This window comes from Eumetopias jubatus, unplaced genomic scaffold (assembly GCF_037043125.1).
Source record: "Eumetopias jubatus isolate StellerSeaLion01/CBP00866 unplaced genomic scaffold, mEumJub1_p1.0 scaffold_8, whole genome shotgun sequence".
NCBI classification, from domain to species: Eukaryota; Metazoa; Chordata; class Mammalia; order Carnivora; family Otariidae; genus Eumetopias; species Eumetopias jubatus.
The window spans coordinates 37,518,625-37,541,564 of record NW_028274814.1 but is presented as its reverse complement, the minus strand read 5'-3'; the positions used below and the strand labels follow the sequence as shown (position 1 = coordinate 37,541,564).

Genomic DNA, 22,940 nt, shown 5'->3' with positions numbered 1-22,940 from the left:
GTCTTTTGCCTCTTGTTACAGTCTTTGTTTAAAGTCTATTTTGTCTGATTTAAATATTGCTACCTCAGGTTTCTTTTGACATCCATTTGCATGACAAATGCTTCTCCATCCCTTCACTTTCAGTCTGCATGTGTTTTTCGGTCTGAAATGAGTCTCTTGTAAGCAGCATATAGAAGGGTCTTTTTTTTTTTTTTTTTTAATCAATTGTGTCTCCCTATGTCTTTTGATTGGGACATTTAGTCCATTTACAGTCAGAGTAATTATTGATAGGTATGTACATACTGCCATTTTGTTACTTGTTTTTATGGATGTTTTTGTAGTTCTCTGTTCCTTTCTTCTCTTGCTGTCTTCTGTCATGGTTTGCTGGCTTTCTCTAGTGATATACTTGGATTCCTTTCTCTGTATTTGCACATCAGTTACTGGTTTTTGATCTTTGGTAACCATTTGGTAACACACAAACCGTCTTTTACATATAGCAGTCTATATTAAATTGGTGGTCACTTAAGTTTGAACCCGTTCTTTACTCCCACCATGCTTCCTCAACCCCCCCAGGTTTTAGGCATATGGTGTCATACTTCATATCCTTTTATTTTGTGAATCACTTGACTGATTTTTATAGATATACTTAATTTTACTGCTTTTGTGCTTCGTGCTCTTCTTACTCCTGCTTATGGTCTTTCCTTTCCACTCAGAGTCCCCTTTAACATTTCTCATAGGCCTGGTGTGGTGTTGAATTCCTTTAACTGTTTGGGAAACTCTCCTTCTAGTCTGAATGATATCCCTGCTGGATAAAGAATTCTTGGCTGCTGGTGTTTTTTCTTTCAGTACTTTGAATATATCCTCTCACTCCCTTCTAGCCTGTAAAGTTTCTGCTGAAAAATGAGCTTATGGTCTTACAGGGTTTCTCTCTTATGTTAATATTTTCTTTTGTCTTTCTTACTTTAAAAATTCTCTTTCTCACTACTTTTTTTTTTTTTTTTTTTTTTAATTCCTGTATGTCTTCATGTTGACCTCCTTGGGTTGATTTTGTTGGGGCATCTCTGTGCCTCCTAGATCTGGATTTCTGTTTCCTTCCCAGATTCGGGAAGTTTTCAGCTATTATTTCTTCAAATAAATCTTCCTCCCCCTTTTCTCTCTCTTCTGCGATCCATATAATGTCATTGTTATTAAACTTGATGGTGCCACTGAGTTCTCTGCTTTCATTTTTTTTTTCACTTGTTCAGTTTAATTACTTTCCATTATTCTGTCTTCCAAGTCGCTGATTCTTTCTTCTTCCTCTGGTCTACTATTAATCCCCTGTAGTATATTTTTAATTTCAATTATTGTGTTCTTTATCTCTTATTGGTTCTTTTTTGTTTTCTGTGTTTGTTGAGGGTCTCACTGAGGTCCTCCACTCCTTTGTCAGGCCCAGTGAGTATTCTATGACCGTGACTATAAATTTTCTATTGGGCATATTATTTCCATTTCATTTAGCTGTCTTGTTGCGATTTTGTCCTGATCTTTCCTTTGGGACATATTCCTCGTCTCTTCATTTTGTCTCTCTTTCTGTGCATTAGGAAAGTCAGCTACGTCTCCTGCTCTTGAAAGTAGTGGTCTTGTGAAGAAGAGGTCCTATAGTGCTCTGTGGTGCAGTGTCCCCTGTTCAGAACCTGGTGCTTCAGGGGTATTGCCTATGTGTGTCGCGTGCACCCTGCTCTTGTGACTGAGCTACTTTTGCCTTCAATTCAGTCATCTGCAATGGCTCTGTTTGCCTGTTGTGGGCAGGGTTTGGTCCCTGTGTTGTTAGTGGGCCAGTCTGAGGCCACCTTGGGCTTGAGTTGAGTCAGACCACGCATTTGCCAGAGGTGAGATAGCAGCAAACTGCTGGGCACTTTCCTGTGTTGTCCTCCCAAGAAGCTTTCATTGGTGGGGATAGCCTTCAGTCAGACCAGCTATCTGCCCCAGCCCAGTGCGGGAACCTCAGTGGGACTGGTATATGTGGTTATCTTCCCCTCTGTCCAGGGCAGCAGTCTCTTTGGAGTGGTGCTTGTCCTTGTCCTGGCTGCTTGCACCTCGCCAGGCTTGTGGCACCACTTTGGATGGACTCCAGCCAAGGGCATATTGCAGGAGCCAGAGCAACGGGAAAATGCGGGAACAGGGCCCATGGAGTGCCAGGAAACTCTGCACCAGTCCACTGCAGGAGGGGACTGCAGCTGACCAGGCTTGGATGGAGGAGATGTTTCTGCAGGAGTACACCAGAGTACACCAGGAGTACACTGTTCACTATGTAACAAATGTTGGCTCTGCACTGGTTCCCGCAGGTGTCCATCTATCTTGGCTGGGAGGGAGGGGAGGAAAATGGTGCCTGCTAGCTCTTTTGTTCTTAGAGCGGTCTTCCAAAGATCCCTGCCTCTCCAGGATACGCTCATTAGTAAATAAATCTCTTTTCCATATATGCCAGGTATTTTTAACACTGCTGCTTCTCCTGCTCCATCTCAGTGGGGCTGTTTGTTTTACTATCTCTTTAATAAGGGCAGGCACTCCACCCTCCTGGCTCTCCCAGAGCTGAGCCCACTGAATTTTAAAGTTCAGGTGGTAATAAGCCCGCCATATTCTTGGGCCCCTCTGGTTTTCAAAGCTGAATGTTACAGGGATTGGTCCCCTTCTTCCTGGGGTTCCTGGCTTGGGGATCTGCTCTGCTCCCTTCTCTGTGCTGCTGCATCCCTCCCTCCTGCGGACAATCCCGAGGATCCACTTGGCTCCTGACAATCTCTTTGTCCTTCCCACCCTCTGTGATGTGGCCTCTGTTCTACATTTAGCTATGGAGAGTCCGTTCTGCCAGTCTTTAAGTCGTTTTCTGGGTTATTTATACTGATGTGGTGTTACCTAGTTACCTAGTTGTATCCATGAGACGAGATGAGCTTAGGATCCTCCTCCTCTGCCATCTTCCCCAACTCAAGACTTTTCTTTTTTTTAATTTATTCATTTGAGAGAGAGAGAATGAGTGGGGCGAGGGGCAGAGGGAGAAACAGGCTTCCCGCAGAGCAGGGAACCAAATATGGGACTCGATCCCAGGACCCTAGGATTATGACCTGCACTGAAGGCAGACGCTTCACTGACTGAGCCACCCAGGCACCCCTCAGACTCACTTTTTAAAAGTGTTTCTTTCGAGGGAAGGCCTGCTTTGTGAGCACCAGCTCTAGCAGAATTGTCTAATACTGATCTCGAATGGGGTCTGGAATTCAAACTTTAGGAGAGTCCCTCTGATGAAACTATGGATAAGCTTCTTTGTTAGTTTCCATGTTTTATGTTGACAAGATAATGAGAAGTGTAGATTTAAATTTTGTTGTGTAGCTTATACCTTTGATTTTTCAACCAACACTAGTTCATTAGTTGACTGAGATTTTAGTAGGTCTTTAAAAGTTGTTATGTATGAGTCCTTAATCTTGTCTTTAAGATCTGTTACCAGAATTGTGTTTCGATCACACCTGAGCAACAACTCTGTTGTATATATAATAAGACGACCATATTTCTGGTCTGACATAACAGCAAGGTCAAGAATCCTGAGTTTGTAATTAACCATTTGAGTCTAGTAAATTAATTTGGGTATAGTAAATTTCTGTAATATGTTAAATATGCCTTTTGAGTTTTATCCTGTAGGCATCTTGTTTTCAAGAAATCTTGATTGAGTCCCTGTTGTGTACAAGTACTAAGAGTGGTGGGGAAGAAAACAGAGTCCGTGCTGCTGTGGAACTTATGTTCTAAGGGGGCAGACATCAGGGATGCAGCCCTCTTGATACAGATTCATTGTGTCCTGGTCCTTCTTATTGTATCTCCATATATGACATGCATCTGCCTGAATTATCGCACACTCACTGCTCTGTGACAGCACAGCAAGAGAGAGGCAGGGACATCCCCATTCTTTGGCAGACTTTATGAGTAGCTCTAGAAGTGCTAGGTCTTACCTCTTGGTCTATAAGGAGGGGTTTACAAGGGCCTCAGCATCATGAATCCCTTCAGGGAGTCTCAAAATTTTTAGCTGAAGCTTGAATGGCCACATATCCACCTCAATCCCCCCTGTCCCTATCTGACTGCTTTCATGTTCTTTTCACTACCATTCCCCACTGGTATTGTCATTTCAGCTACTGAATTACTATATTGTTCTACATTTTTCTTACAGCAGATCCCTTGCCTGGGCTTGAGGAGAAACCACCAAACATTGGTGCTTCAGAGGGGGTGTACCTCAAACAGCTACCTCACCCTACACCTCCGTTGCAGACCGACTGTACCAGGCAGAGCTCACCACAAGAAAGGGAAACAGAGGGCCCAGAGCTCAAAAGCGACTCCTCAGAATCTGGAGACAACTGTAAAGCAACAAAGAGCAAGAACACCTGGCCCCCGGAGAGCAACTATACCAGCCCAGCCACCCAAGGATGTATGCGAGACGTCTCTACTCTGGCAGATAGAGGGGCTCTACCTGAAAATGGAGTAATTATTGAAGCATCCCCTTGTGGATCAGAGGGGAAGGGCCTTGGTGGTAGTGGTTCAGAAAAGCCACTCTGCCCCAGAGGCAAAACGCTACAGGAAACCATGCCGTGTACAAGACAGAACCCAGCTACACCTCCCAACGTGGACCCCAATCTGTTGGGAGGCACTGTAAGCCAGTTTTCCCCCTTGTACATGCCTGGGCTGGAATACCCAAATTCAGCTACACATTACCACATCAGTCCAGGCCTGCAAGGTTTGGGCCCTGTGATGGGAAGTAAACCCTCAGTATCCCATCCTCAGCATTTCCCCCCTAGGGGCTTTCAGTCTAACAACCCTCATTCTGGAGTCTTTCCCCGGTATCGCCCCCACCAAGGAATGAGGTATTCCTACCAGTCACCACCTCAGCCTTCCTATCATCACTATCAGCGAACTCCTTATTATCCGTGTCCACAGGGCTTTTCTGACTGGCAGAGACATCTTCATCCCCCGGGAAGCCCAAGTGGGCTCCCACCTAATCCACCCCCCCCACCAAGGCCCCTCTTCTCAGATAAGAGCACCTTGGCTAATCTGCAAGGCTGTGAGACACTGAATGCTGCCTTAAGTTCCCCAACCCAAATGGATGCGGTAGCTGCTAAAGTCGTCTCAGCTGATGGACAGAATCCTGGTCCAGAGGAAGAAAAGCTGGATGAATCTATGGAGAGGCCAGAGAGTCCCAAAGAGTTTTTAGACCTGGACAACCATAATGCAGCTACCAAGCGGCAGAGCTCATTGTCAGCCAGCGAGTATCTTTATGGAACTCCTCCTCCACCTCTGAGTTCAGGGATGGGATTTGGTTCATCTACTTTCCAGCCCCATGGTGTGATGCTACAGACAGGGCCTCCTTACACACCTCAGCGGCCAGCCAGTCATTTCCAGCCCAGGGCCTACTCTTCCCCCGTGGCTGCTCACCCACCTCACCATCCAGTGGCTGCCCAGCCCAACGGCCTCTCTCAGGAGGGCACCATCTATCGCTGCCAAGAAGAGGGCCTGGGTCACTTTCAGGCTGTAATGATGGAACAAATTGGTACTGGAAGTGGAATAAGGGGACCTTTCCAGGAAATGTACAGACCATTAGGGTAAGATTACATTAGATGGTTTCCTTGGTTTTTGTTTCTTTTTTCTGAGAAAAGAATAGATGTTAGTTTTAGAAAGAAAAATGGCCTTAGAAATGAAGGTGATAACCTTTAGTGGTCTAGGTCCAAGGAAGGCATGGGAATCATTGATAATTGGAGACTTAATGGACATGTTTCAGCCTTAGTATCCAATTTTATCTTCGGCATTTTCTTCCCTCGTGAAAGTGAATTAGCGTTTAAATGACTGTTTAGTTAGATTTTGAGACTGGAAACTTGAGAGGCATAGGCAGAGGTCTCAGCATTGCTGCTAAGTTCAGATACTCTGATCAAGGTAAAATAGGTCTCTCTCAAACCCTGAGGTTGTGGGAGATCATATGTAATGTTCAGGTTTTATCCCTCACCTCTCATTTCTTCCCTTAACACTGAATAAAGAAACAGGTTCATCTAGAATTAAAACAAGTCAAATATAGTCCCCATGAGAATTCTTGCAAATAGTGGAGTTTTTAGGACTCAGTGAGGTAATCTGTGATCCAGGAGATTTTCAAATTAATAATACATAAAAGATGGTTAAATAAAGTTGCTTACATTAAAGTTATGAAGCCTTATCATAAAACCAGTACTATCCAGCTTAAAAACTAACGTGCCCCTCTTCGGTGCCAGCCTAAAACCTTACCTCCAAAACCTCTTCCCCATTTAACATTTTGACATATTTTTTTAGACCTCACTAAATATGTTTTGTTTCTTTGTCTTTTCTTTTGAACCATTGGTAAGTAAGTTGCAGACTTCATAACTGCATGCATCTGCTAGGAATAACGACATTCTCCTGGAGCACAATTCCACCCAGGGAAAATAACACTAATAGTATTTAATATAGGTCCTTATTTAATTTCTCCAGTTGTCCCCAAAATGTCTTTTATAGCTATGTTTCTTTATCTTATTTTTTTTTTCCATCCAGGATCCATGTAAGGGTAACGTATTCACATGTGGTTGCTCTGTTTAGTCTCTTAATTTACATGTGTTCTGTCATCGTTTTGTTTTGTTTCCCAAAGATTCGAGGCTAGTTCTCATGTATGATGTCCCAGATTTTGATTCTTCTCATTGTTCCCTCATGTTTCGAGTCCAGTTAAACACACGTCAAGAGCACTACCTAGACGGCGTCATGTACTTAATGCATCACATCTGGAGCACAAAATGTCGCTTTGTCCCAATATTGATTCCAAGTTTGATTACCTAGATAATTAAGGCAATATCTGCATGAGATTTTCATGATTAAAATATCTCTTTCCTTTCTAATTAATATGTCTTCATTAATTCTTAACTTTTCTTTCTTGTGGCTATAGGATGCAAATGCATCCAGTCCAGTCACAGTCCTCGTTCCCAAAGACCCCAGCACCAGCAGCATCCCGGGAAGAGCTGCCACCACATAAGCCCCCAACACTTCCTCTTGATCAGGTAAACATTACCAAAACTAGAACTTTTGTCATTCTTCTAGGTGGCAGGAAATAATTCCTTGTGAGTTTATCGTGATTCTGAGAAAATCTTTTAAGGTGTCCTTTTAAAAGAGGAACTTGAACCGGAAAGTGGCATCCTGTCCGGCAACCAAGTAAAAAGGGCCACTCGGGCCCTGTGCTACCAGTGGATTCAGCAGTGAGAAAAATCAAGAGAAGACCGAAGTAGCTTCTGTATTGTTTCCATGTGTTTCTCTTCTTGTGGTAACCAGCTGTTTGGGGATTGTTCAAGACTCGTGTTTCCAAACTGGCCACTGTCATTTATTTTGAAATGATAGCTTTGTATTTTTTTATCCTCTTCCACCTATTTCATCTGAGAGAGACAAGGCAGTCAGGTTTTTAAAAATAGCTCCCTTCGAGTGCTGCTTTTGTGCCAGTTACTGTGTTCTGACTCCCTCCACGCACTGTCTCATTTCCTCTCTTCCTTGACCACTGTGAAGTAATTGTCATCAGCTACATCAGCATGGCTCCCTAATGTGCAGGGAGTCCTACCGCACCTGAGTGATGAGGTTGGGGTTTGCATCCAGAGGTCCGGAGCTTGAGAGCCCACCCTCTGGAAGTAAACTGTGACAGCTGAAACAAAACCAAGCCATCTTCCCAGATGGAGAGGAACATGTACAGCTCTTTGGCTTATTGAATTACTTTAAACAACACAGTTGTTAATTTTGTTTAAAATTGTCTTTATTTGCTTCTCTCAGAGCTAGTCCAAGGAGGAAATAAACCCCAAGGAAACGGAAAGCTGCACATGAAGACTGGAACATGGAAAATTTAGGGAAGCGATCCCTGCCCACCTCTGTTCCTGTTACCCTGCCACACCCCTTCACAGTGCATCCCATCGTGCCGTCCAAGAGCTGGAGCCATTCCCGGAGCCCTAGAAGCATACTCCTTAGGCTAACACCAGCTTGCAAAGGTCCTTGGTTGGGGATCTCTTGTATGGCTGATGGTCAAGAACAAATGAACTGAAATTAGTGATGGCTTTTCTAAGTCCTAAGACTCTTGTTCAGGGAAAATCGTCTTAAACTTGGGGGAGAGGGTCACACTTAAGAATGGAGTGGTGCTTGTAAACTTTCATGAGCAGCTAAACTCAGGTATATATTTGGGGAAGGGACTACTTGTAGTATTAATGTGTTTTGGAGCTGGGTCCAGTTTACAGAATTTTCATGTTGCCTTTTAAAAATAATTTTTGTTGTTGGTGGTGAATGTATTGTACATAAGTGGGAAGGGTGGGTGGGGATGTGGAAGAAATGGAAGTCCTAACGATGGTGGGCAGGCAGCACTGCAGTGATCCTTATCTGTTTACAGTCATGTCACACTGAATACTTTTGGGAGCTGGAGAAGAGGGTAGGTAAAGTTTACTCTAGTAAATTATCACTGTTTCCTCAGTGGTTAGACATCCTTTGTTCATTAAGGGCCTTCTTTCCAATCAGCCCGAGATTGTTGAGTTTCTCAGTTTGGAGGCAGAGCGCTCGCACACGGCCTACCAGAAGCATCAGCCTAGAAGACAGGCTTCCCTCTCATCCAGTGGCCCAAAGCCTGGATTTCAGAGAGCAGTGCCCTTCGTGATTTGCCACCAGCCCTACTGGATAGTTGTAAACCAGTATCAGGAATTGGGATCACTAGAGTGTTTTGCTTATTAGAATTTAAAATGAATCGTCCTCTTCACAGACCTCCCGGGACTGTGATCTGATAGACATCACACAAAGCTTTCTGGCACGAATCACATTTTGTGGAAGTGACTACTCAGGTTTGTATATGTTAGTATCAATAAAGAAATTGCACAGTTTTGAATAGGAAAAATGTATTCTATAGATTTACAGTTTGAATTTAGGAATATCTCAGTATATATAGTTTTAATTCATTTTAAGTGAATCATAGTAAAATAAGTCATGGTGATTTAAAATAGCTTTCAGGAACGAGTTCTTGGAAATCATTTGTCATATCTGTGATAGGAAACAATTTTACAGTATTACTTTGTTACAGTTTTAGAAGTGAATTACACTGGATTGTCCTTTGTTTAGCATTCTGTATTTGATTTTAGCTGAGATGCCACCAAAGTTAGGACTCCTCTATGGTTTAAACTTTTGAACATCCCACAAAGAGGAAAAAAAAAACTAAGGAAAAATGTCCTGAAATAAACAGATTTTTGTAAAGAATAGCATATTTTTAAGCATGCCTTTGGGATAGTAGAAAAGCCTCCATATAATATTAATCTGCTCTAGTTTCTTACAAATTCAGCCTTGTGAGGGGCCATTAGAATCTTTCCCTCCAATTCCAGCATCCTTGATGAAACGTGGAACTATCATGTTTAAAGTTCGCTATGCTGTGCTATTTAGGAAAAGAAACAAATTGGAAATATCCATGTTATACAGATGGAACCCAAGACACCAGCTCCAGTGTAAAGAAAATTCATACAAATAAGGGAATGCTTATTGACCTGGCGTTGTGGCTTACGGCTCAGGCAGGATTGAGAGTTGTGTAGGAACACAGGAGCCTTTAAGATTCATTGCACAAAAATACGAATTCTTTTTCTCTAATAGACTCCAGTTTTAAATTTGGTGTGCTTTTAAGTGAATGAGTTTTGAGGCTGTGTTCTCATTTGGTCCTGATTCTGGTTAGAAAGCTGTCACTGGCATGATCTGGTTTGGAAGAGTGAAGATGTCCGCGCTGTCCCTGTAGGAAGAACAGATCTGATGATTCAGCTCTTGAGCTGGTGTAAGTTAATGCCGATGCATTTACTCCTTCTGTTTTTGTGTCTGTGTAGAAGCAGGGAGGAGAGAAAGACCAGCTGGCTCAAGTCTAGTTAGAGCTGGTCTAGACCCAGAGTGCTCTGCCACTGACATCCTTTCTCTTCTCATGTGAAAGTCGGTGGAAGTGACAGGCCTTTGCTGCCTGACTCAGAGCACAGTGGCCACAGGGTCCGTTCCCCTGGCGCTGAGGTTGGAGGTATTGCTTTGTGCTGAATGGCCCTGGGGCGTGGGTAGGAGTGGACCATAAGCAGTGGTTGGGCTGACCTGTGTCCTTTCTCCTTCCACCCTGCATGAGTAACCTTTTCTCCTCACTCTCCCAACCCCGTACCCCCTGTTACCTGTTGCTAGAGAAAAGCTGTGAACAATATAGGAAGAAATCAATAAATGTAGAGAGGTGAGAAAATGTTAAGGAAGAACTGTATCAAGGACTGAACTACTGTATCATCTCCTAACACTGGGAACGAGGGCAACAGCAGACTCGGCAGCCTTGTTGCGTCCCATGTGGGAACTGAGTCGTGCATTACAGCCCTTGTCTGCTATCTCCTGAGCTTTTACTGGTCTTTGAAGCCCGGATCTGCTACAGGCAGTCAGGAGCTGCAAGAGAACACATGTGACGGTTGAGCTGCTTGACGGCTGATCGCTCTGCCCCCAGGCACGACCTTTTCTTCCCTCCTGTTTTTCTCCTCTGGCACTTCTCTTCCCACGTGTCTTAACATGCATTTGCCTTCTTGTCCATGAGGGTGGTGTGTGATATGTTAAAACTAGAAAGTAGTGTATGAGGAGGTCCTCAGAATGATCTGCTGTCGGGCTAGGAGGACTCTCCCACGGTGTCCGCAGGCCGGCTCTCGGGAGTCCCCAGGAGGGGGTAGCTGGACTCCACGGGGAATGAGGAAACTCTCACACCTGTTGGATTGAACAGTCCTGGCTAGCCTTTATTAGAGTTGTTAATAAGTTAGGATCTTTTTTCCCTAAGACCCAGGAGAAAAAAACAACCCAGAAAGAAAAGTAAAGCTTTTTGGAAGGTTTCTGGTTTGGGTTTATTGTTTGTTTTTTCCCTCAGAGTCTGTTCTTTTAAAAAGTAGCTGTTGGCGGAAATTTTTTATGGTAGATGCATATGAAGAGTAAGTAAGGGCGAAATGTGCAGATTCTTGTTCATATAACTTCTTCCATTCTACCTTCTAAAAATAAAATTAAAGCCACTCTGCCTCTCCTTAATCACGTTGTTTTGGGTTCGGGCAGTGCACATGAGCTTCTTCTTCACCATTCTTTCATTCTCAGTGAGCCCAAGTGAGACTGCTCTCAAGAGGCAAAACTCTGTCATGCTCGTCTTCATTTTTATGTTGATGGAAAACGTGAAGACCTGTAGGGTGCGTGTGCACCTTAGTTCACTCAGACCCCAGTTTTCAGTGTTGATTCACTGTGGCCTAGTGCTCAGACCTTGAAAATGCTTCTCGTGACCATTAGGTGTCATTACCGCATGGCATTTGTCTGCTGTATTATTATTTATGGTAATTCCTACAGGAGTCAAAGAGGATGCTAAGTGCTGTCCAAAACACGTAAAATCCCAGTGTTACACTCATCACAGATGTCAGAAACAAGCTCTCAATCCATACGACTTCATTGAATTTTTCTTCCCTTTTTGAAATTCAGATTTATAAATAAAACACTGCTCTTAAGCCCCAATCTGAAATTTCACAGCAAGTCTTAACCCAGCAGTCCCAAGGCAAGGACAGTTACATAGTGTCAGAATGCTGACATGCTTTCACAGGAATGAAAGGCTTAGAGTTTTCTAGCATTATTGCTACCTGCCGCCTCCCCCTCCCCCCGCCCTGTGACTGTCAGTCCATTCACCCCTGCCAGATTCTGCATGGACCTCCAGTGAGGAAGTCAGCTCCATGTGTGTGTGAGTCAAGGACTGTTCCACCTTGGGGGTTTCTGGAATGCAGTGTCCCAGCTAATAGTTTTCTGTTCAACATTCCAGTGAGAATACTGGGAATTTTGGTTGAGCATGCAGAGGCTTTTATTCCTGGGCTCACATCACAGTCTAGGAACTAAGAATGTGATTGAGATTTGCTGCATGAGAAGAAACCCCTTTTCCTTTTTTGGTGGGTTGGACTTTCTCTGTAATATGGAGCCTTAGGACACCGAGCCTTGCCCTGTTTTTCATTTAGGAAATCAGAACCTGAATGAACATTTTTGCAGCCCATCTCTCATATGAAGCTGTGACACAAGCTTTGTCTCCAGGTTGGGTGTTTATCTGTCTCTGCTTTGTAGGCCTTTGCTAACCAGAAATTTAGAGGGGCTGTCCCCCCAGCTAGTCTTTGTCTCTGTGTACCAGGGGACTGACTGAACTTTTATGTAGAAATGCCTAATAACCAACTGATTGTCCTGCATGTGTTTTTGAAAAGGGTGGGATGGGGTTGGGAACAGGGGGTGTGGATATTGAGTAAGTTATTGAAATGCTGAACCCCGTTCAGTATCCTTCGTGTGACCCCTTTTCCCCAGCTGGGACTCGGGTACCTCCCTCTCCTGCCTTGCACACAGCTCCTGGGAGCCCAGGCCAGTCTCCACCAGCCTGCGGCACACAGTGTCAGGGATTCTTTGCTCCTGCTGCAAAAGCCGTGTGAACTTTCCTGGCCAGTACTGGAAAGGGGAATGCTATTTATTTTTATATTGTGTATATTTTGTCGTGGTCTGCTGATTCCCTGTTTCACTGAGAGCGACACTTACCTCAATAGTTAGTTCGATATTGTGTGTTGGATAATTTTTTAAAAGAACTTTTTAAAAAGCTTTTTGATCCTCAGAGGTCTGTAGATTTATTTCCATATGAACTGGTTATTTTGTATAAAGTACATTCTTAAAATAGCAAGGCTCTGATATGTGTGAGTTGTGTGTGTCCACGCGTCACTTTTATCACACTTTTATCATCGGGACAGAGGTTTGAACTAGGCCCCAGCCCATCTCACCTGGCTTCCTCAAGGTGGGTGGGTGTTGTAGGGGCAGGCAGCGGGAGCGTGCCCTGTGCAGGCGATGGTGGAGTGTGCTCTGTGGAGAATCTCAGAACAGTGCTAAAACTGACTGGCCATTCCACACAGTGTCGGATAAAATACTCCCCAGCTGGCCCACTCCCAGTACCACTGACACACCCCTAGCCCTTGGTACACACCTTTAACACACTTGTATATACTACTTTTGCTCTCCTTCCAAAATCTAGGATGGACTAGGGTCCAGGAGGTAAAGAATTCAGCTTATAATGAGGGGACTACCAGGCAGCTGGAGCCTGGGGCCATGAGTGAATTACAAGTGGCCAGGAGTAGGAGCTACTAGGCTAGGTAAGCAGCTACTTTGTATCTGCCCAATTTATTTAGTTTTTATTTCCAGTTCCTAGGAGGGTTTTTGCTACAGGGGAAAAAAAGAATAGATAAAGTGACCATCTTGGGGCACCTGACTGGCTCAGTCATGGAACATGTGACTCGATCTTGGGGTAGTGAGTTTGAGCCCCACTTCAGGTGGTAGAGCTTACTTGGAAAAAAAAAAAAAGAAAGTAGCCATCTTACTGTCAGTTAGTTGTAGTTCCAAGACACCAAAATTTCTGGTCTTTTTTATGCTTAATTTTTAAGCCTTGTGAAAGTAATCTCCTTCTGTAAAAATTCTACCCCAAATAGTACCAATTTCCAAGTCTGTGTTCACTCAGGTTTATTACTTTCTAGGGCAGTGACATCCCTCTTGACCTCCGATTGTGTGGTGTTAGATTGTCCCTATTATTATTATTTTTTTTTTTTTAGGATTTATTTATTTGAAGGGCACCTGGGTGGCTCAGTCTTTAAGCGTCTGCCTTCGGCTCAGGTCATGATCCCAGGGTCCTGGGATCGAGCCCCACATCGGGCTCCCTGCTCCTGGAGAAGCCTGCTTCTCCCTCTCCCACTCCCCCTGCTTGTGTTCCCTCTCTCGCTGTGTCTCTGTTAAATAAATAAAATCTTTTTTAAAAATTTATAAAAAAAAAAATAAAGATTTATTTATTTGAGAGAGAGAGCCTACAACTGGGGGGAGGGGCAGAGGGAGAGGGAGAGAAAGAATCCCAAGCAGACTCCCCGCTGAGCACAGAGCTCAATCTCACGACCCATGATATCGTGACCTGAGCCGAAATCAGAGTCAGACGCTTCACCGACTGAGCCACCCAGGCACCCCTAAATTGTCCCTGTTGATATATTATTATTGACTAATATATTTATAAAAAATCAACTTTAAGTGAAAATCATTAGTAAACCCCAGATTTGACAGGATGCTGGTTAGATGGTGTTTCAGTGTCTCCTTCTGCACTGTAGGGGCAGTGGCCAATGGGCCACTGCTCTGGCCTGGGTCTCTTTGTTGTGCCAGTTGTGACACTGGCTTGGTCAGCATCAGCTCTACCTGCAGTGCTTATTAGTATCACATCCTTAAAATGCATGAAAAAATTGATTTCTGACTTCTGGATTCCCAGCTGCAACCACTCCTACTGTGATATGAAAGCCAACATTTTTTAACTTTCAGCTAATGATAGGGTTTGATTTATTTTGCAATAGGAACTTAGGTCTTAGCTGAGTGCCCTTTAGGGTGTTCCCAAATTTATCTCCTTGGGACCAAAACAAAGTATCTTCCACAGATCAGTTCTGTTCCAGAACTTGGTACAGTGGGCAGCTGTTAATCCAGCTCTATTTTTGGAACCATTATTTGACATTAACACTTGTTAAGCCCCATGGGGGCTAACAGTTTACACAACGATCCCCCTACTTGGTGAGCCGATCCCCCTACTTGGTGAGCCGCTTGCTTCAAATTGGAGCATGAAAAGAAAGCTGGCAGGGCAAGATTTAGGGAAAAGGAAGGAAGTCACAAATTGCCGAGGATTAGTCTCAAAACTGTGGAACTCTCCTTTTAGACATTTGGAAACATCCATAGTTCTTCTGTTCTTAAATGTTAATGTCTTCTGTCTCTAAACCAATTCCTGTCATTGAGGAAGGAAAGGGATCTTAATTTTATAAACAAGTAGCCCCTCTAGGGGTTCAGTTTTGCCATAATCTACATTCTCTGAGTGGTATTAACAGAACTGAGAAAATAACCCAGGGTTGGGCTCTTTTGGAGGTCGACCTTCACCCTCTAATCTTCCTGGAGAGGTGAATGGTCTGTGTCATTAAATTGTTATGCAAGGGTTGCCTTTGGAAGAAATGCCATTGGACCTTTTCTCCGGGGGCCAGGAGCGGGGGCGGGGGGGCTGATTCTAGGCCAACTGGAAATGAGTCTTGGGGTTCTCTGTAGATGGGCCCTGCAGATCTGTTTCCCTGGCCTCATGGTTTTCCCTTGGGTTTTTTAATGGAGAACATCTGTTTATCTGTTTTAGTCCCCTTTCTGCTACCAGTTCTCACTCCTCTAGTTTCCTTGGGCAGTTCTAGCAAAAACCTCAGTGTGAAGTACTAGCCAACAAGGCAGCTGGAAAATCCCCAGATTTGACTATTGTGTGCTGAAATCCCAACCCCCTTCTGCTTCCATGACTTGCATATAAATTCAGATCCCCTCGAGAAGTCGTCAGGTTTGGAAAAGCACTACCTGCTCCTAGAATCTTGGATTTGAACCTCATCCTGGACAGTGAATGACAGGGAAGGAGTAGCTCTATTCTAGCCAGTTAAACGCTAAATAGAATTTTTTAAAGCAGTGGAGTCAGTTCCTTGGATTGGATTCAAGGTTTTTGCTTTGGGGAGGAATTGAGTCCGCAGTAGGAAGGGGCAGAGACATTCAACTGAAGCCTGGCCTTTGTGTGCCCCAAGAACTAAGATGAAGATTGACTGACTCACACTCAAGTTCTCAGTAAGTATTAAATACCAGCTGTGTGCCTAGTTAACCTTGTGTAATTACTAACAGTGGAAAAGAGGAAAAAATAGCTGCTTCTGCTCAGAGTTCATGGTAAAGGGAGAAAATACACAAAAATTGGACTACAGTAAAATGTTAGAAGACACTGCTTAAAGCAATAGATATTTTTCTTCCCTCCGTGCAATGTAGTCACTGCAGGAGGGTGAGGTATTGTCAGCCATGATTTCTACAGGCCCGGGGGGCACAGGCTGGGCCCGCAGAGCCGGCGTCTCATCCGCTGGGGCCTGCAGTCCCCTAGCTCGTTCCATTCAGCAGTCTCTCTGCCTGGTCTTCTCTGAGTCCTTGTTGCAGCTTGAATTCCTCTCTTCCCTTCCCCCCTGGTTTTGCTCCCACAAGGCTATACTACACTGATGAAGACAAGGCAGACTACCACCAGTCCTTCTCTCTGGTGTAGTACTAAGAGGACGTCCCTAGAGACCATGTAGGTCTACGGAAGTGAGCGTGCCTGGGGCCTGGCCCCACTACCTCAGCCTTCCTTAGTGAGTCTCATCTGTCTTCCTGTGGACATAATCTATTGTGCTGGTTCTGAGGGTAGACTCTGGACCACCAGCATCACCTGGGAATTTGTTAGAAATGCCAGTTCTGGGCGCCTGGGTGGCTCAGTTGGTTGGGCGACTGCCTTCGGCTCAGGTCATGATCCTGGAGTCCTTGGATCGAGTTACTGCATCAGTCTCCCTGCTCAGCAGGGAGCCTGCTTCTCCCTCTGAGCCTCCTCCCTCTCATGCGCTCTATCATTCTCTCTCTCTCAATAAATAAAAATCCTTAAAAAAAAAAAAAAGCCAATTCTGGCTTACTGACGCTGACTGAGGGTTTGTCTGGGCAGTCTGTGTAAGTAGCCTTTTGGGGGGGGTTGATACAAACTGAAGTTTGAGAACACTGACCTATAGGAACAGCCCTGGTGTTTACACTTCCACCCTTAGCCACTCCTCATCTGAGCAGGCTGTCTCATTGATCCCACACCCTGCTGGTTAACATGGATAAAGGTTATGGATGTTCCTCTAATCCAAGCCCAGGGAAGGACTGCAGAACAAGAACGGCTGCAAACTTGAGAAATTCTCCCATTGCCCACCCAGGCCCCATCCTGGCCCTGCCCTCCGTGACACCTGGCTTCTATTCCCCCACATTCCTCCATCAGACTTCACTCCCAGTGTCTGCATCCTCTGTCTCATCTGCAGCGTTGGGTGTTTGGGGGCAATCCAAACGTAACTGACCACTGCAGTCATGTCAAGACCCTCCCCGCTTTTTTTTTTTTTTTAAGATTTTATTTATTTGACAGAGACACAGCAAGAGAGGGAACACAGCAGGGAGTGGGAGAGGGAGAAGGAGCTTCCTGCTGAGCAGGGAGCCCAGAACCCTGGGATCATGACCTGAGCCCAAGACAGACACTTAACAACTGAGCCACCCAGGCGCCCCAAGACCCTTCCTGCTTTTAAACAATCTCCTGTGTATTCCCTGTGACATCTCCCACAGCTGCTGTTGTGACTTATTTAACAAATTTTAGTGAGTTTATGTTTGGCTTTGCAATGCTCTTAACCAATGGTGGCCCATCCAAGCTGCCCATTTAGAAATTTAAAAACCTGGGCCGTTGGGGCACCTGGCTGGCTCAGTTGGAGCATGCAACTCTTGATCTCTGAGTTGTGAGTTCAAGCCCTACATTGGGTATAGAGATTACTTAAAATCTTCCAAAAAAACCCAAGACAAAACAAAACACCTGGGCTTTTTAAAAAAAAAAAAAAAAATTAGATGCTTGAAAACTGCCCCAGAGAGTTTTTCATTGGTCTCGGGTGCAGCCTGGGCATCAGAATTTTTCAAAGCTTTTCTGGTAATTCTGTGGTGCAGTCAACATTGTAAACCACTCTTGGGGCGCCTGGTTGGCCTCAGTAGGTTAAGTGGCTGCCTTCGGCTCAGGTCATGATCCCAGGGTCCTGGGATTGAGTCCCCATCAGGGAGCCTGCTTCTCTCTCTGCCCGCTGCTCCTCCCCCTGCTCGTGCTCTCTTTCTCTCTCACTCTATCTCAAAATCTTTAAAAATAAATAAAAAATATTAAAAAAAAAAAAAAACATTGTAAAGCACTCTCCAAAACCAGTGGCTTGCAGACTTTAACACCCGGAGAATCTTGTTAAGATCAGATTCTGGTTCACTAGGCGTAGGCTGGGTCCCACGATTCTGCATGTTTAACAAGCTTGCTGCTGTTTGAGAGCAGTAAGACCTCAAACCCATCCTTGCTTTCCAACACTAATAACTGACCTTGTTATTTAAAGAGGGAGACCATCTCACCTGGTACTCTAACTTTGTGCTTTTCCAGATCTTCACTTTTGTTCTTTCTTGCCAGTCATGTCCCTCACCAAAGCTGACTTGCCCTTGTGCTTTGCATTCCAGCCTCTCCTATCTGCATCCCGACCGCATGCCATCAGTTAGTCTCTCTTCCTTTCTTCCCTGCCTATAAATGTTCTAGTTTCCTCTACTTAAATATCACCTATTTATTTCTCTTTACCTTCCTCCAGACTTTATTTTTTTTTAAGATTTTATTTGTCAGAGCACAAGCAGGGGGAGCGGCAGAGGGAGAGGGAGCCTGATGTGGGACTCCATCCCAGGACCCTGGGATCATGACCTGAACCGAAGGCAGATGCTTAACAAAACTGAGCCACCCAGGTGTCCCTTTATTTTTTAGTAACATCTACACCCAACATGGGGCTCAAACTCTACCAATAGAACCTGGCATTTTTGTCTCTGTTGCAATGTGGCTTCCTCCCCACATTTCTGTAACTACCGACTATTAGTTATAGTTACAGAGCCTCTGCCAGATCCTTTCACAGCCCTTAAATCCTCTGCGTGGCCTAAGCCCCTCTTGGAACTGGTTCTCACGGGTGCCATGACCCACGTTCACCCAGGTCTCCACAGCCTGCCCTCTCGGTTACCTTTTCTCCCTTCGACTAGGTGTGCTCTATCTGATAAAGACTTGCCCCCTTTCTCCTCCTCTTCATACACCTTCCTCTAGATGGTTATTATCGGCACCTGCAACTTCACTTGTTCCTCTTATGCAGTTGACGTCCATCTTCAAGTCGGACTTTTTGCCATGCTCTGGTCACCCTTTCCAAGTTCCTATTGGACATGGACACCACGTGTCCCTGCTGCCATTGTTCCAGGATTTTTATTTGCCACTGTTTTAAATTTTTTACCAGAATGATTGGCAATTTCATTTCCTACACCTTGCTTATTTTTAACATCCTTTCTTAGCCATTTTATTATAACAAACATTACAACTGACATATTTCCCTGTCCCTCCAATGTCATCCATTTATGTTTAAGTGTAATATCCTGGCTTCATGGATCATCTCTCTCTTCTTTTTATCGTGACAAAATACACACGTACTATTTTAACCATTTTAAAGTGTACGCTTCAGTTGCATTAAGTACATTCACATCGTTATGCAACCGTTACTACTGTCCATCTCTAGAACTTTTTTATCCCATGGTGAAGATCTATTCCCATTAAACTAATTCCCTACCTCACTTCTCCCCCAACCTCTGGTAACCACTTTTCTTTCTGTGTCTATGAATTTAACCGTTCTAGGTACCTCAGTTAAGTAGAATCATACAATATTTGTCCCTTGGCTTATTTCACGTAGCGTGTTTTCAGGGTTCATCCACGTTGTAGCATGTAGCAGAATTTTATTCCTTTTTGAGGCTAAAGAACATTCCATTGTGTGTATAGACCACATTTCGTTTATCCATTCATCCATCAGAGGACATTTGGGTTGTTTCCCTTTTTGGCTACTGTGAATAATGAATGTTGGAATGGACATGAGTGTGCAGATGTGTGTTTGAGGCACTGCTTTCAGTTCTGTGTGGATACCCAGAAATGGAATTGCTGGATCATACAGTAATTCTATTTTTAACTTGTTGAGGAACTGCCTTACCAATTTCCACAGCCACTGCCCCATTTTACATTCCCATCAGCGATGCTCAAGAGTTCCAATCTCTCCACATCCTCGCCCACACATGTTTTCTCTGTTTTGATAATATCACCCTGGCAGGTGTGAGGTGGTAGCACTCTTTCTTGTACACCTTGCCATCCCCTGTTTTGTGGCTGCCACTTTAAACTCAATAGCCAGCCAAACTTTTCTTCTACACTCTCTCCTTACCTACCCACTCCTTCTGATACTCCTAGTTGGGGTGATAATATATCTTTTCCTGCTGATCCACGTTTCAAACCATATTTGTCTCTGGCATGTTTAATCGACTGCCAGTCCCTATCAGTTCTTCACAGAAATCACATCTCTTCCCTCCTGCATGCAGCTTCTCATTTTATTTCTTGCATGGATTATTGTAATCTCCCAACCTGTCCAAACCCCTTGGTGTTGTGATAAACCTAAACCGTCCCCTACGGGCCCCTACTCCACATCCTGTATCAGCTTTCCATTGCCTACCAGGAAAAGGGAGGGGGGAAAAGTTATCATTTAGTGAACACCTTTTATGTGCCACACACTAAATGCTAAATGTGCTAAATGCCCTACATCTGTTTTGAGTCTCATTTCACAGATGAGGATGCAGGCACAGAGAAGTAATTTGTTTAAGGTCACGCAGCGAGTAAGTGGTAACCTGGAATTCAAACCAGTTCAAAGGCAGCCTTACTCCAAAGCCGATTCTTAACCACTCTGCTCTACTGCCTCATAGCAGTCCTATGAAGTGGCTATCTCAAGCCCCCTTTGATGAAGAAAGGCACTGTTAAATAACTTGCCTAACATGAGGTAGTTATTAACTTGGAAGCTGGAATTTGAACGTGGGTCTTTGACATCAAAGTCTGTCCCGTGCTGATTCTTCATCTCTCCCAAATCCTTGGCCAGACAACAAGGTCCTCTACCTTTGGGACCCAACATGGTACCAGCTTTATTCTCCCCGCAACTGCCCATCCCTTGCCCCAAATTAGACAGTTTGCCACTAAAGAGAAGCCGGGTTTAATTTTAACTCTGCTCTTGGTCATCAAGCTCAAAACCAGTGACTACTTCCTGAAATCTTTCCAGCTCTCCAAGCTGGAAGAACTCAGCTGCAGCCCTGAGCTCCTGGCTCAGCTGTAACAGCTGTGAGGGCAGGGAATGTGCCCCATCAACACTGCAGCCCCCCCAGCGGAGCATGTGGTAGACCACTGAAAATACAGAATCACTGGAACAGGCAATCACCTGCAACCACAAAAGTGGGGGAGTCTGAGAAGCAGAGGTTAGCTTCTGGCCCCAAAAGTCTGGCAGAAGTGTTTGCATTGCATCGATTTTCCATTGTTTGTCCTCCTCCCGGACTTTGAGGTCTCTGAGTGGGTGGAATCTCCCCTGACCCCCACCCCCAGGCTGCCTGAACAAAGCCTTTTCCAGCCTGAAGTTCTGTCCCAGTCATACCACAGCCAAGTAAACAGCCACCTGCTTGCCACCTGGGGAGGTAGGACTGGGCTTGGCTAGGCTGCAGAGTGGCCTCTTTGGGGTTACATTCAAACCCAGTCTGCAGGTGTGGGAGGTGGGAGAGGGGCTGGGGACTGGAGTAGAGGAGGATGGCTTCATGACCACCTGCCCTCCTCTCCTGCCCCAGATGAAAGGGCTCTGTGGGCATGAGGAGGGAGGGCCAGTAACAAAGGAGGAATGTAAACCAACCCTTCCTGCAGTTCAGCAGTGATCTGGCCTGTATCTTGGCATCCAGAAAAAGCAGAAGGTCCCTTACTGAAAGCAGGTAAGTGTTTGTCTTGTCTGTATCAAGCTTAGAGTTGGTAGGGAAAGATCCACTTCTAGCAAATAAACAGTTGGGAAAGAGGTCAATGCAGCCAGTGGGAAAGGGTCTTGTTTCATTTGCTGCACAGAGTAGGAAGGAGGTGGGCAAGAGGAAGTGGCCACCCCCTGACAATAGGACATCCCAGGCAACATCTAAGTCAGGAGGCATTTTGTTGGCACTGCTAGTGTAAGGGTCTCACCCCTGAGGAACTCTCACTTGCCCTACTAATTAGAGGAGGTAGAGAGAGAATGGTCCTCTTCCTTGAGTGTCTCCTCACAATGTGAAGAAATGAGGGCAACTGAGGAGCAGAGCTGCGTGTCTCATGACAAGATTGACTGCAAAGTTAAAGGCAATGGTCCCCCTTGGGGTTCATGGATTCCAACATCTCTATTGAATGCCTCTGCACCAAGCTCCAGGGGTAAAACCCTAAGACTGCCTTGCCTCTCCCAGTAACTTAATCATTCTGATTGGAGGTGGAGTCCAGTAGACAAACCACTATAATACAATGTAGTATGTGCTATAACTGGGTATTAAATGGGATCATAGAAGAGGACTCCTAGCCAAAATTTGAGGGACTTAAGAGGGACTTGTGTGAGAAGCTGAAGCCCAAAAACAACTTGTAATTCATCAGGTAGATATGGGGAAAAAGTGTCCTAGTCAACAGGACAGTATGTGGAAGGCTCAGACACAAGAGACTATGATGCCTTCTGGGAAGGGAGAGTTCCCAGTGGCTGGCAGGGAGAGTAGATGGAGGAGTGATTTGGAAGACACAGTCAAGTAGGAAGGTAGATGGTCCAGGTCAAGGTTGGGAAACTGTCCTAAGAGTGGTGGGAAGTTAGCAATGCACTATAGGCAGGGAAGTGCTTAAATGGTAGGCTGGCAATTGGGACCAGACTTGCCCTTTTGCTTGCTTGCTTGGCCATGTTTGTTTGTTGTTGTTTTTAACATTTTATTTATTTGACACAGAGAGAGCACAAGCAGAGGGAGTGGCAGGCAGAGGGAGAAGCAGACTCCTCACTGAGCAGGGCCCCTGGGATCATGATCTGAGCCGAAGGCATCTGCTTAACCAACTAAGCCACCCAGGTGCCCCTTACTTGGCCATATTTGTGGAGCTTGGATTTGAGGGAAGCAAAGCTGAAGGCAGGGGGCAGAGTGGAGAGGCTGTTGGGTGCTCCAGGCAGTGAGTGACACCCATGTGATAAGCAGTGGCTGGTGGGCCCACAAGAGACTTAGGATAGCTTTTTTCTACCCATGATGAAGGACCTGTTTACCCCTGTCCACTATGGACAGATAATTTTGTAAAATACAGTAAAGATGAATTGCTAGAAAAATAGAATTTTTAAAAAATGATAAAATAGGGGCGCCTGGGTGGCTCTGATGGTTAAGCGTCTGCCTTCGGCTCAGGTCATGACCCCAGGGTCCTGGGATCGAGTCCCGCATCAGGCTCCCTG

The 22,940-nt window shown here is 45.0% G+C and overlaps 1 protein-coding gene across 2 annotated transcripts in view; it reads left to right on the top strand.

The window, feature by feature from the left end:
- Window positions 1-8,309, top strand: part of CECR2 (CECR2 histone acetyl-lysine reader) — a 168,295-nt gene extending 159,986 nt beyond the window's left edge. For both annotated transcript variants that reach the window (XM_028121144.2, XM_088025850.1), the window contains exons 16-18: window positions 4,160-5,582; window positions 6,920-7,031; window positions 7,786-8,309. In XM_028121144.2, coding sequence (XP_027976945.1) covers window positions 4,160-5,582; window positions 6,920-7,031; window positions 7,786-7,791 — 1,541 coding nt within the window. In that variant the 3' untranslated portion in view covers window positions 7,792-8,309. The remainder of the gene's footprint in view (window positions 1-4,159; window positions 5,583-6,919; window positions 7,032-7,785) is intronic.
- Window positions 8,310-22,940: the final 14,631 nt, after the last annotated feature.